Here is a 15,356-nt window from a genome sequence, read left to right on the forward strand (position 1 = left end):
ATCTAATTTCCCTTTTATCATGTCAATAGAAATTATTACATTATTATCATTATCAGTCATTTATTTAACAATAGTTTGACTAAGTTTAACTTACTTTCCCCTTTTTTCACTATTTAAAATTTATACCAAATTTCCTCTTATCAAACCAATACATACTCCTTTTTAACATCTGCATGAAAGCACTGGGTGAGATCATCCACCTCCATGGTTTGTGGTATTATCAGTATGCTGACAATATTAAACTTTATATCTCCACCTCACAACAATGTTGAAAATAAATAAAACTAACATTGGATGTGCAGAAGAAACAGCTACAGTATATTTAACTTTATTTGAATCATTAAGGATACGATTTCTTATAGTCACCTGGTGTTGTGGCCCAGCAGGAGGCGTTGGAGCTGCAAACAGACTCCGACAGTGAGGGGCCTTATGAGTCGGCTCTGGAAGATGTGGAGGACCCTGGACAGGGTTCAGACTCCGAGCAGGGCGCAGAGAGGCTGGTTGGCCACCAGGAGGCGCCTGAGGCATGGAGCAGCGGTAAAAGCCAAAGGGAGTGTGCTCCTGATGTCAGGCCTTGGAGCAGTGGTGAGGAGGCAAGGGAGTTGGCTCTGGATGCCTGGCAATGACGGGCAGATCGATGTAGAGAACAGCTAAGCAGATACAAAAGATAATTGGACCCAGGTGGTTGTAATTGGACTCCTCTCAAGATAGTATTTAAGGAGAGACTCTGGGAGGAGTCTGGTTGCAGGATTCAACTTAATTCTCAATGCTGGAGAAGCTGTTATCTGCATCTGTTGGAGTCTGCGTTGCTGTCAAGGTTCTTATCTGTTGTCGTGCTTGGGCTTTCAGCCACTGAGATTTATGTTTCCTGCTAATAAAGTGCTGTGGCATTCCAGCTAAGCTTGTCTCGACATTCGTTACTGGACGGAGGAGGGGGTCAGAACACCTGGACATCTAACTCAAGACAATTTTTTATCTCTAGGTGATATTAGGCATCCTTCAAATTTACTCACTCCATGCCTGAGGTGTGCAATCCATTTGACAAGAGTTTCAGAGCTTTCGTGTGTCTGTGTGTGTTTGTGAAATAAAACCTTTTTCCACCTTCCATTTCTAAAGTATGATTCTGATTTATCATTAACTTGAAATTCAGGGGCCCCTACTTTCTAAAGTCCCAAGCATCACTTTTCTAACTGATTTCAGAATCACTCTTTTTACAATATCCTGGTCTATTGGCAGGTCCCAATTCTCATATTTTATCATTCATTCATTCATTCATTCATTCATTCATTCATTCATTCATTCATTCATTCATTCATTCATTCATGTGTTCATTCATTCATTCATGACCGTCCCAATTTTGCCCCCCCCCCTCTCAACAAGTAGCTCTGGATTGTAAACAAGCAAAAAAAAAAAGCAATTTATTTGCTTAACAAGGAAACAGGCTCCTTCATACATTGGAATTCCAGTCCCAGACACATACCTAGGTGTTGTGGCCCAGCAGGAGCAGTTGGAGCTGCAAACAGACTTTGATAGCGAGGGACCCTATGAGTCGGCTCTGGAAGATGTGGAGGACCCTGGACAGGGTTCAGACTCCGAGCAGGGACCAGAGAGGCTGGTTGGCCACCAGGAGGCGCCTGAGGCATGGAGCAGTGTTGAAAGCCAAAGGGAGTTGGTTCCTGATGTCAGGCCCTGGAGCAGTGGGGAGGAGCTAAGGGAGTTGGTCCCAGATGCCAGGCAAAGACGGGCAGATAAGTGCCAACAGCAACTACGGAGATATAGAAGATAATTGGGGCCAGGTGGTTGTGATTAGGCTCCTCCCAAGAGAGTATATAAGAAGAGACTTAGGGAGGAGGCTTTTTGCAGGACTTAACTATTATACTAAAGCTGGAGAAGCTCTTGTGTGTATTTCTTATCTGTGGAAGTCTGGGTTGCTGCCAAAGTCTTGTCGGTGTGTTAATTTACTGTGAATAAATTGTCTAGCAGTAATCTTGTGTCGGCGTGACTCACCGTACGTAGGGGGGTCAGAACACCTAGGTCTCCAAGATCTTCCCAAAAATAAATAGAGTAGGGACTACCAAAATCTCCACAGGGAGATTTTACTATATTGATCAGGGGAATTTCTACCTCCTTAATAGGTGATAGTGTACATTTGATTTTAAAGTTTTAAACACATATAATCTTGGCGAGACAAAAAAGCAAAAAGGTGCTTGTTATATGGATTTTGGAAAGACAGCGCATTTTTTGGAGTATAAGATGCTCCAAGGTTTTGAAGAGGCAATTTAAAAAAAAAAATGTAGGTAGGTAGATAGAGGGATACAGAGAGAAAGAGAGAGATATACAGTAGGTAGGTAAGGAGAGAATGTAGGTAGGTAGGTAGGTAGGTAGGTAGGTAGGTAGGTAGGTAAAGAGTAGGTAGGTAGGTAGGGAGAGATAGAGAGTGTAGGTAGGTAGGTAAAGGGATAGAGAGAGAGAAATAGAGAGAGAGAGAGAAATACAGTAAATAGGAAGAGAGGGAGGGAGAGTAGGTAGGTAGGTAGGTAGGTAGGTAGGTAGGTAGGTAGAGAGAGAGAGAGAGAGAGAGAGAGAGAGAGAAATACAGTAGGTAGGTAGGAAGAGAGAGAGAGAGAGTAGGTAGGTAGGTAGGTAGATGTTTCCAGGTGTATTTATCCATGTGCTGCAGAAGGAAATCACTGATAATCTGAAGCACCTAAGACTTTGTTTCTGCTGGCTCAGCACTTGATCAATGTAGTTCTCATCAATCTTTCCAAAGGGAAAAAAAGTTTTTGCACTCTGCAAACCTCCCAAAAATGGCCTTTGGGGGGTGGGGCTTGCAGAGTGCTCCTGGGGGGGTGGGAGGGGGCAAAAATGAGCAAAAAACAGCCCATTTTATTTTGCAAAAACGGGCCCGTTTTTGTCAAAAAAATTGCATGCATAGCCTTATAGAGGCTTATAGAGTGCTGCTGGGGGCTGGGTGGTGGTGGTCAAAAAACGGCCCATTGTTTGCTCATTTCTGCTCTCCCCAGCCCCCAGGAGCTCTCTGAAAGCCTCCACAAGGGTATGCACTGTCCTTTTGGTGAAGGGGTGGAGCTTCAGGAGGCAAAAATGCTGTATTCAGTGTATAGGACACACCCAGATTTTCAGCCTCTTTTTTGAGGGAAAAAGGTGCCTCTTATATTCTGAAAAATACGGTAAGTATGGATTAAGTCGCCCAAAGGATTTGGAATGACAATTGTTTGGTTGTTCTAAAAAGACCTTGAATGCTGGACATGAGAGCCAGAAGATTGAGAAAATGGAGCAGAAATCCTAGTGAAAATTTTTGAATCCTTCTCAACCAAGCTTTTGGACAAAATGGCTCAAGCACTTGATAAAATTGACAGCATGTGTTCTAATGAAGTTATAAAACAAGATGGAACTGCAGTGGATGTGTCTGATTTAAATGTAATACAAATAGTCCTGGTCTCGTTTTCTTCTCAGTGTTGTCATCTGCAGCATTTAGTTTGGAACTTCTGCCCTCTTTTCTACCCTGGCATTCTGAAGAGATGTTATAATTATGGAACCCACGGCTAAATGCCAGCCTTATGTTTTATAGTGGCTTTTCCTTCAAAGGAAAGCAGCTAATTCTAACTGTGACCTATGCTGTCATCCTGATGAGATGGTTGTGGGCTAAATGACAGCCCTCTCTTTTAACTTTTTCATCAAAGGCTCAAAGGGCCTTCCATGAAACCAATCTGATCATCTTCAGCATGCTGGTCTTTTGCAGTGGCCATGGTGGTTGTGCAGGTCTTCTCCAGCTTGGCTCCAGTGTTTGCCTGCTGGGATAAATCTTCATTGCTACATTATTTTCTGAGCCCTGATGTGAATACAAAAGAACATCATGTCAAAATAATAAATTAAGTGGATTTGGGGTAGAAGGTTCCTTAAAATATCAATTACTAATTCCAGAAAACAGAGTTTAATGCATTACAATTCTTTAAAAATAATAAAATTAAGAAAAAAGCACTAAATCCCTTTTTTTAACTATCATTTGCTCTTGAGTGTACAAATAAACCTCTTTGTGTGAGTGTGTGCATTTTTGAATGACCCTGAATTTTAAATCATTATGTCAGAGGTTCCCATGTTGATATATAATTTTTGAATAAAAATGCCATATTTGTAAAATAAATACAAGTATAACTATGGCTTCTCAGTTTTATGAGAAAAGCAAAAAAAGAAAAGAGTTGAACTGGATTTGCAGAATCTGAAGCCAAAGTGCTGATGCAGCTTATACTGAGAAAAAGGCCTCATTCTTGAGAGTTTGCTGGATTTGAAAGGAAGCATAATGAAAATTATGGGGATGTGGTGGCTCAGTGACTAAGATGCTGAGCTTGTTGATCAGAAAGATCAGCAATCCGGCCGTTTGAATCCCTAGTGCCACATAATGGAGTGAGCTCCTGTTTCTTGTCCCAGTTTCTGCCAATCTAGCAGTTTGAAAGCATATAAAAATGCAAGTAGAAAAATAGGAACCACCTTTAGTGGGAAGGTAACAGTGTTCCGTGCTCCTTCAGCATTTAGCCATGCCAGCCACATGACCACAGAGATGTATTTGGATAATGCTGGCTCTCTGGCTTTGAAACTGAGATGAGCACCACCCCCTAGAGTCAGGAATGACTAGCACATATGTGTGAGAGGAACCTTTACCTTTACCATTATAATGAAAATTAGTAAAATTAATAGGAAATAATATTTCTGCTCCCCATATTTGGCTAACTCCAAAAAGGGAGCAATTGCTCATCTCTAAATGGGTTTCTGAATTACCTAAACAGCTATAAGTAAATATTCCTAGAAAAAAAGCTGAACTAAATCCATATTTATATGCCACTCCTCAAGGCAAGTTAAAAGACTGTCTTGATCCTGAGTTCTCTGAAAGTTCTACTGGAAAGATTTGGGGCCAAATCCTTCAATCTCATTGGCTCATCTTCAAAATTTTGAGCCACATCTCAGCATTCTCCCTTTGAGCATGTCCCTGTTGACATGTTCAAGGTTCAAAGAGGTGACATTTCTCTCCCTCTCTTGCAATTATTTAAATCACAGTGATTTATTTCTTGTCTGAATGTTAGTTCCTCAGAGACCTTTCTGCAAATTTTCAGAAAATTTAGCACAAACATGTCAGAAAATGTTTCAGTGATGGTGTCAGACTCAAAAGCAATGTTGAGTGGAGTCTATGTCACAAGGTTTGGGTGCATCCACAGCTCTGGACACAGAGAGAATCTGGGGTTGATTTCAATGGAAGCAGAGCCTATGTGTATTTCCTTTGGCTGGACTCAGTCTGAATCTTAAGCTTCTGTTTGGTTTCTTCCAACTCTTCTTCTCATCCTTTTTGTTATCAAAGTATATGCAATAGAGAAGTCTCCATCAGGAACACAAGTCATGTTGCTGCTGCTTCTCTTTGCACTGCTTCTGTGGCCAAGGGGAGCTTGGGGGACGCACAAAGCCAAATGCCTCCTGATTTTGGAACAGAGTGAAGTGGACCCACAGAATCATTACAAGCCAGGAGATTATTTCATTAGCATCATAGTCTCTGCAATGAAGGCTGTATTTCAATCATTAAGCTTCAATAGAAGTCCTTCAACAGCTTTCTCCAAGTAAGTCAATCTTCCTACACTGCATTACAGAACCTTTATTTCCAATGAAAGTCTACAGTTCCACCCCAAAAGACAAGGTGTTTTCTTTCACCCTTCAACTGTCCCATTTACTAACTTACTTTCCAGTTCTACCTTGAGTTTCCTGCACACTGCTTGTGAGGAAACTCATTTTGAGGTTTCAAATATCAGAAATCAATAGAAATCAATCGAAACCAGCATGGCTGCATAAAGAACTGTCTGACAAATTGAAAGACAAAAAAGTTAAGTATAAAAAGTGGAAAGAGGGGGACATAATTAAGGCAGAATATCAGCAAATAGTCCAGGCTTGTAAAGATGAAGTAAGGAAAGCTAAGGCTCACAATGAAGAAAGGCTTACCACAAAAGTAAAAAATAACAAAAAAAAAGCTTCTTCCAACATGTTAAAAACAAGAAAAAGGTTAAGAAACAATTGGTCCATTGCTGGGAGAAAGTGGCAAGAAGGTGACAAGCAACAGGGAGAAAGCAGAACTATTTAACTCATTTTTTGCATCTGTCTTTACACAAAAGGATAAAACAGTCCAACCTATCAAAAACAGCACCACAAAAATCAGATTAGGAACAAAAATTGAAATAGGGAAGAAAATGGTAAGTGAGCACCTGTCTACCCTAGACGAGTTCAAATCACCAAGACTGGACTGATTACACCCCAGGCTTCTGAAGGAACTGGCAGACGAGATCTCAGAACCACTGAACTATATCTTTCAGAGATCCTGGAGCACCGAGGAACTGCCAGAGGACTGGAAAAGAGCTGATGTGGTTCCCATTTTCAAAAAAGGAAAAAATAGATCCAGGAAACTATAGACCTATCAGCCTGACCGCAATACCAGGAAAGATTCTGGAAAAGACAATCAAGCAATGAATTACCAAACACCTAGAAGTAAAAAAATAGCAAAAAGCCAACATGGGTTTGTCAAAGACAGATCATGCCAGACTAATGTTATTGCATTCTTTGACAAAGTGACAATATTAGTGGACCAGAGGAATGTCATCGATATAGTAAGGCATGTGATAAGGTAGACCATAACCTACTACTAGATAAAGTAGAAGAATGTGGGTTGGACAGCATCACCACCAGATAGATTCATAAGTGGCTGACCAACTGCACTCAACGTGTAGTCCTCAATGGAACTGCATCTACATGGAGGGAAGTATGCAATGGAGTACCCCAAGGCTCTGTTTTAGGCCCAGTACTCTTCAATGATTTGGATTAGGGAATAAATGGGGAACTCATTAAATTTGCAGGTGACACCAAGCTGGGAGGAATAGCCAACACTCCAGAAGACAGGCTTAAGATACACAAGGATCTTGAGAAATTGAGTATTGGACACTATCTAATAAAATGAAATTCAATGGTGAAAAGAGTAAGGTTCTACATTTAGGCAACAAAAACGGAATGCACAGGTATAGTATAGGTGGTACCTTGCTCAACAGTAGTAACTGTGAGAGGGATCTTGGAGTCCTAGTGGACAACCATTTAAATATGAGCCAGCAGTGTGCAGCAGCTGCCAAAAAAGCCAACACAGTTCTAGGATGCATAAACAGAGGGATAGAATCAAGATCACGTGAAGTGTTAATACCACTTTATAATGCTTTGCTAAGGCCATACTTGGAATACTACATTCAGTTTTGGTTGCCACAATGTAAAAAAGATGCGGAGACTCTAGAAAGAGTGCAGTGAAGAGCAACAAAGATGATTAGGGGACTGGAGATTAAAACATATGAAGAATGGTTGCAGGAACTGGGTATGTCTAGTTTAATGAAAAGAAGGACTAGGGGAGACATGATAGCAGTGTTCCAACATCTCAGGGGTTGCCACAAAGAAGAGGGCATCAAACTATCCCCAAGGCACCTGAGGGTACAACAAGAAGCAATGGGTGGAAACTAATCAAGGAAAGAAGCAACTTAGAACTGAGGAGAAATTCTCTGACAGTTAGAACAATTAATCAGTGGAACAGCTTGCCTCCAGAAGTTGTGAATGCCCCAACACTGGTAGTCTTTAATAACATGTTGGATAGCCATTTGTCTGGAATGGTTTAGGGTTTCCTGCCTAGGCAGGGGGTTGGATTAGAAGACCTCCAAGGTTCCTTCCAACTCTGCTATTATATTCTATTGTATTGAAATATTTTCTACCATTGACTGTTCTTTCCAGCAGAATTAGACAGTGGGCAGAGGGGGACAGTCTGATCTCTCCCTCCATCTAACTCCTGAGTTGAACTGGACTGTGGGAGATACTGGTCCAAACAAACAGGAATGCTCTCTTTTCTCTCTGCATCACATCCACCATCCTTTTTTCACATCAAAAATTATTGCTGGGAGTCCCAGTGAAGAACAATGGGCTTTGTAATTGACTCTTATTCTCATTCATGAGTTCATGCCAGAGATGTAAGAATCTTTTTTTAATGAAAATATATTATATTGGCTGATTGGTTTGCTTATTTCCTTATGCAATTCATAGGCTGTGCGACTCTGGGTAGCCTATAATTAAAAGAAAAACCTAGAAATCAAGAAAATAACAAAAAAACCAGGCCTCTGGAACAACAAAAACAACAACAACAAAGATTCATTCATTAGGAGTTCAAACTCCCCTATGCCTCAGAGGTAGGGAGAATAACCTGGTTTTTACGAACTTTTGAATGTCATCCATGGAGGAGCCATTTTCAGTTTCCCTAAACTGTTGATCTAACTTCAAAAATATTTATAATATCTAGAATATACTACAACTAATAATAAATAGATCCTTTCAGCCATGGGCTCTTTCAATCAATTTTATTAAGATAAGTTTTTAGTTTAGTTTTAGTTTGTAGTTTATTTATAGGCCGCCCTTTTCCCTGAGGGGACTCAGGGCGGCTTACAATAAAAAAAAAGGAAGGGGAGTGTAGGACAATACAAAAAAAAGAAATGTGCACAAAGTAAATTAGACAATAAAACTCAACATTCACTCAGCATTCGGGAGGGGCGAAATAAGATTATCCCCAGGCCTGACGGGTTAGCCAGTTCTTGAGGGCTGTACGGAAGGCCTGGACGGTGGTGAGGGTACGAATCTCCACGGGGAGATTGTTCCATAGTGTCGGAGCCGCAACAGAGAAGGCTCTCCTCCGAGTAGTCGCCAGTCGGCACTGACTGGCGGATGGAATACGGAGGAGGCCAACTCTATGCGATCTGATGGGACGCAGGGAGGTAATTGGCAGAAGGCGGTCTCTCAAATAGCCAGATCCACTACCATGGAGCGCTTTATAGGTGGTGAGTAAGACCTTGAAGTGCACCCGGAGACCAACAGGTAGCCAGTGCAGCTCACGGAGGATCGGTGTTATGTGGGTGAACCGTGGTGCGCCCACGATCACTCGCGCGGCCGCATTCTGGACTAGCTGAAGTCTTCGGATGCTCTTCAAGGGCAGCCCCATGTAGAGCACATTACAGTATTCCAGCCTAGAGATCACAAGGGCTCGAGTGACTGTTGTGAGGGCCTCCCGATTCAGGTAGGGCCGCAACTGGCGCACCAGGCGAACCTGGGCAAATGCCCCCCTGGTCACAGCTGAGAGATGGTGGTCAAAAGTTAGCTGTGAATCCAGGAGGACTCCCAAGTTGCGGGCCCTTTCTGAGGGGTTTAAATTTTGTCCCCCCAGCCTGAGTGATGGTATGGTGGTCAAATTTTTGGGAGGGAAACACAACAGCCACTCGGTCTTGTCTGGGTTGAGTATCAGCTTGTTCGCTCTCATCCAGTCTTTAACGGCTTCCAGTCCCCGGTTCATCACGTCCACCGCTTCATTGAGTTGGCACGGGGCGGACAGATACAACTGTGTATCGTCCGCATATTGGTGATATTTTATCCCGTGCCTTCGGATGATCTCGCCCAGCGGTTTCATGTAAATGTTGAATAGTAGGGGGGATAGGACCGACCCCTGCGGCACCCCATAGGTTAGGGGCCTCAGGGACGATCTCTGCCCCCCCCTAACACCGACTGCGACCTGTCCGAGAGATAGGAGGAGAACCACTGCAAGACAGTGCCGCCCACCCCTATCTCCCGCAGTCGTCGCAGAAGGATACCATGGTCGATGGTATCGAAAGCCGCTGAGAGGTCCAGGAGAACTAGGATGGAAGCATGGCCTCCATCCCTAGCTCTCCAGAGATCATCAGTCAATGCGACCAAAGCGGTTTCTGTGCTGTAACCGGGTCTGAAGCCAGACTGGAAGGGGTCAAGATAGTTAGCTTCCTCCAAGGTACGCTGAAGCTGGAGAGCCACCACCTTCTCAACAACCTTCCCTACAAAGGGAATAACAGTCCATCAAATATAAAATAAATATTTGAAAATCAAAACATGAAATTGAAGAGATGCTAGTTTAACCAAGAAGGGAGAATGTTTCAAATACTGCACAATCCATAGTTTTCTACTGTTTTTCTTCTTTTCTATGGTAATATGTTGGAATAGTGCAAATTTTTGGAACAATTGATTGATTGGATGAAAATAGTTATCGGGGGGGGGGAGTTAAATCTTATTTTCATCAATGTGTTTGTACCTGCAGATCATCAGCCAAATTTTATTGGAAATTTGTACCTTTCCTATTTGCCATTGAAGGTGTCAACCAGAATAGCCATCTCTTACCTAACATTACCCTGGGTTATGATATCTATGAAAATTTCTTCAAGGCAGAAATGACTTCAGAGGCTTTGCTGGAGTTGCTTTCAGATGGAGAGTCCAATGTGCCCAATTACAGGTGTGGAAGGCAGAGAAACACAGTGGCTGTTCTGGAAGAGGCTGAGACTGGCATCTCCATCCAGATTTCAACCATGTTGGGCACCTACAAAATCCCTCAGGTGTGTCTTTTTCAGGAGACTCTTTGCAATCAGAGTAAATGAACAGCAAAGATTTATTAGGGAAGTGAGAGTAAATACCTTTTGCTTGTTTCATTTAAAGTTCCAACATCTTCCATTCCTTTCAGATCAGTTACAGTTTTGCTTCCCAGATTCTGGGGGATAAAACTCAGTTTCCTTTCTTCTACCCGATGCTCCCTGCTGAAGGAGCCCAATATCCAGGGATTATCCAACTGCTACTTCATTTCAGATGGAACTTGGTTGGTCTTGTTGCTCCAAAAACTGACCAGGGGGAGAGTTTCATGCGGACAATGCCTTCTTTGATGTTAAGCAATGGCATTTGTGCAGTTATCTATCAAAGCTTTACTCTAAATGTGGCTAAATTTCATATGAAATTAGAAGAATATTTTAAGTGGAGAAAAGTCAATGTCTTTGTTTATGGTTCAGAGTCTAATTCATTCACAATAGGAATGATAATTATACAAGGAGGATTTCCACATATTCAGAAACCTGTTATAGATAAAGTCTGGATCACAACAGCTCAGTGGGATCTCAGCCTTGATTTTAGATTTAGTGTCCATTCCATCAAACACCTTGCTGGAATTTTTTCCTTTATGATAAAGAAAAGCCAATGGGCAAATTATGATGATTTTGAGATCATTATGACATCCGTACATAATTTTTTGGGGAAAACTTTTACATGCTCATCCATTAAGGATGCCTTTTCAGTGAAAGTTTGGGAACGGTGCAGACAGAGAGAAGAACTAGCATCTCTGAGGAAAGAAGAGATCGATGAGATCCTGGCTCTAGACAGCTACCTCATTTCCAACACCATCTTGGCTTTGGGAAGGTCCTTACATTCAGCTCATATGTCCACATTCAAGAGATCAGTGAGGAACATGGGGGTGAAGGTGGAAGCTCCAAGAATGAAGGCATGGCAGGTATTTCTTTTCCATTAGATGTGTTTTTCCTGCCTGACAGATATCAAGCTACTAATATTTTAATATTTGTCAATTAATTTTAGGTTAATAGAATAATTTTTTTGTTTATTTGCCTTTAAAAGAATTATATGTTAGCAATTCTGGGATAAAGCACTGGGAAGGGGAACATGACTAGATTCCAAGACTCCTGACCATTACAGCCACTGATCTAATTTATAGCTATTATTATTCCTATGTTTATTGATACTCATCAAAACAAATGTTGGAAACAGAGAATAGAACCTAGTAGTTGAAGACAAAGAGGGAAATATTCAGATCCTTTCTAGCGAAGACCAAAGGGTATTTTCAAAGAATGTCTAACGTCCTTTCTAAATTCTTCTTTTCCTTTGCATTTCAGCTTCATTCCTTCCTTCAAGGGTCTCAGTTTCACAATCATTCAATAGAAGGAGTATATTTGGATGAAAAGGGAGATCTGACAGCTGACCTGGACATTGTGAACTGGATTGTTTTCCCAAACAAATCTGTCAAGAGAATTAAATCTGGCATGCTAAAAAAACAGACACCCCAGGATTTGAAATTTTCTATTGACCAGAAGAGTATCACACAGATGAAAATGCTGAATAAGGTGGGACAAATATTTATATTAGTTCCACTGAAAGTGCAACAACAGGATTAAACTTTTGGGATGGGAAGGAGCTTGCTTTGAGTTTTCATGTCAACTGACCAGGCTGTCCAAAGTTCAAACTTTTTATTTGCTGACTATTCAGTGGACCATGAAAAGAGTCCATCCAACATTGCCCTGATAAAGTTAACATTTAAGTTTAATTTGAAAGTCTACACTTGTGGTGTGTATGAAGCATCAGAAAGTAAAAGAATAATGATGGAATATGGAATCATGTGTTCTATGAAGTTCAAATTTCCTATTGGCTTCTGATTAGTCAAAGCTAATTGTTGAACCAAATCAGCAAAACCTTCTTTCTTTGACATTGTTTTGAAACCAAGTTCATTTTCCGTTTCCTCTCTCTCCTCAGCCCCTGCCTCCTTCCAGGTGTGTGGAAAGCTGTCATCCTGGATTTAGAAAGGTGCCTCAGGAAGGGATGCCCATCTGCTGCTATGACTGTCATCCTTGTGCAGAGGGAACCATCTCCACCATGGAAGGTGTGTGACACCAGAGAAAAGAGGCAGACATTTGGAAAGAGCATAGATCCTGATATTGTTCATAAAAGAGTTTTTTGAAAAAGAAAAAATAAATTTTAATATGAATAATTTATTACATGAGTGGAATTTAAATTGTGAGTAAATTATTAAAAAACAGGGGATCAATGATGGCTTTTCTTTAAGTGTGAGACAACATTTCTTGCTCTTTATTTTCTTTATTGGTCTATCAACTATTCTTGGAATTTCTAGATAAATTGATAAACTCCAATCCTTCCCTTTCCTTCCCTTTCCTTTCCTTTCCATCTAATAATGCATGCCTAAAAAGCTGGATTCATTTATTTAACAAGTCCACTTTTAGTCCCAGATCTGGATTCTCCTTCTTTCCTGCCTTCCATCCATCCATCCATCCATCCATCCATCCATCCATCCATCCATCCATCCATCCATCCTCCCTTCCTCCCTCTATCAGCATGGATGGCAGGACAAAGAAACAGGGGATTCCACCAATCAGGAAAACTACTGTCCAGATTGAAGATCGGACAATCTATGATCAGAAGCAAAATTAATTATGAAATATGTTCCTTGTCAAAAGAGTCAGAGGTAGAAAAGGGCCACTGGGACCTTGGGTCCAACTCTTTATTCATCCTCTGCTTGAGTTAATGGTTTCCAATGACCAGATCTCCGCGGATCATTGGTGGAAAGGCTGCAGAGTGCTTTGAATTTCAGCTCTAACATGTGATTCATGTGGGATGCTAAAAATACAACCTCTGAAAGCAGTTATAGCTCATCCTGGGAATGTATGGAATGCAATAGCATTTGCCTTTGGCACTTTTTCTTCCTAGTTCTTAAACTTCCCAATCATTGCTGCATGTTGCTTTTCTCCACCTGCATTCATCCACCCCATCACCAGTTTCATTCCAATGATGGAAGTGATTGAGAAACATGCTGTACAGTAGATGTTAATCTTAACCATAAGAACTGCCAAGCTTAGCAGTGGCAATTCTAGTCCCAGCTGTGATCCTAAATTGAGGACTCTATGCAGACATCTAATGAAAGAACATCCTTTATGCTACATGTTAATCTCACTCTTTTCAGATGCTGAAAAATGTACCAAATGTCCAGCAAATCAGTATCCAAACATCAACAGAGATCACTGTATTCCTAAGATTGAAACTTTCCTATCCTATCCAGAAGATTTGGGGATCATCTTAGCTTCCCTTGCCTTGCTCCTGTCTTTGGTAACAGGATTAATCTTGGGAATCTTCATTAAATTCCAAGAAACTCCGATAGTCAAAGCCAACAACCGGGATCTCTCCTACATCCTCCTCATTGCCCTCCTGCTTTGTTTCTTGATCTCCTTCCTATTCATTGGCCGGCCAATGAGAGCCACCTGCATTCTTCGACAAACAGCCTTCAGCAACATCTTCTCAGTTGCCATTTCTACCGTCTTGGCCAAAACAGTCACTGTGGTTTTAGCCTTCTTGGCCACAAAACCAGGGAGTGAAGTGCAGAGATGGTTGGGGAAGAGCCTAGCCAACTCCATCATCCTTTGTTGTTCAGGTGTCCAGGTTGTTGTCTGCAGCATCTGGTTAGGCACTTCTCCCCCATTTCCTGATTTGGACACCCACTCGCAGTCTGGAGAGATCATTCTGCAGTGTAATGAAGGTTCTGTGGCCATGTTCTACCTTGCTCTAGGCTACATGGGCTTTCTGGCAGCTATCTGCTTCACAGTGGCTTTCCTGGCCAGGAATCTGCCTGGGGCCTTCAATGAAGCCAAGCTCATCACCTTCAGCATGCTGGTCTTCTGCAGTGTCTGGATATCCTTTGTACCTACCTATCTTAGTACCAAGGGGAAGTACATGGTTGCTGTGCAGATCTTCTCCATCCTGGCTTCCAGTGCCAGCCTGTTAGGCTTCATTTTTATCCCCAAATGTTACATTATTTTCTTAAGACCTGATTTGAATACAAAGGAATATTTGTTTTCAAAATGAAATAAAAATTAAATTATTACATTTGAGGCAATATCTGAAAGGTTAAGAAGACTTCCTCCATCCCATTCCGCTCTTAGCTCTTTTGGTATGATTTTAGTATAGTTTTTAATCATATTCTGATTCTGTGTTGTTTTAATCTTTTAACTATTTTTTATTGTTTTATAATCTGTAAAGCACCCAGAGTCACCTTGTAGGGGAGATGGACTGCATAAAATGTAATGAATAAATAAAGTCTGATAGAAATAATGACATTTCAAGAAATTCTAATGTGTATGAGTGGTTTTATAAAAAATAAAAACAACTTGCAATGTCAGAAGTATCCATCTTTACTTCTGTGCAGAAATAAAGGACTGAACACCAGTTTACTCTTCCAATGTGATTTTTGGATCAAATTTCACTGGTATAATGAACTCAGTGTTGACCTGGCTCAACAGTCACATGATAACCCTCACTTCGGGGGAAATAGATCTCTTTAACATGTATGGTTTTCAATGAATCAATCTCAGGACCTAGAACTTATTGCAATGTTTATTAAAGAACCTATGCTGGTGGGATATTTCCTTGAAATATGGAGAGAGATTACATTCCACAAAGAGATGCGCTCATATTTATACATCTCAAAAAGCCAGGAGAGACCAATATACAGGGAACAGATGATTTAACTATATATATTTATAGTAAATGAACTTAAGTTACTATAGGTAATGGAGCTGAGGTCACTTCCTTTGTCTGCTTTCCTTCAGAAATCCAAAACGAAGGGAGGGGCAGGAAATAAAATTGGAAAGAAATTATCTCCC

General features: G+C 41.2%; 1 protein-coding gene across 1 annotated transcript; it reads left to right on the forward strand.

Annotated features, from left to right (window-relative positions):
* Positions 1-13,579: 13,579 nt before the first annotated feature.
* LOC148047028 (vomeronasal type-2 receptor 26-like) lies at positions 13,580-14,904 on the forward strand. The gene has a single exon (XM_087711215.1). The coding sequence runs from the start codon at positions 13,618-13,620 to the stop codon at positions 14,557-14,559; it is 942 nt and encodes a 313-aa protein (XP_087567341.1). The 5' UTR covers positions 13,580-13,617; the 3' UTR covers positions 14,560-14,904.
* Positions 14,905-15,356: the final 452 nt, after the last annotated feature.

Source organism: Thamnophis sirtalis, unplaced genomic scaffold (assembly GCF_051295495.1).
Source record: "Thamnophis sirtalis isolate CommonGarterSnake01/CBP01778 unplaced genomic scaffold, rThaSir2_p1.2 scaffold_3, whole genome shotgun sequence".
Taxonomy (NCBI): domain Eukaryota; kingdom Metazoa; phylum Chordata; class Lepidosauria; order Squamata; family Natricidae; genus Thamnophis; species Thamnophis sirtalis.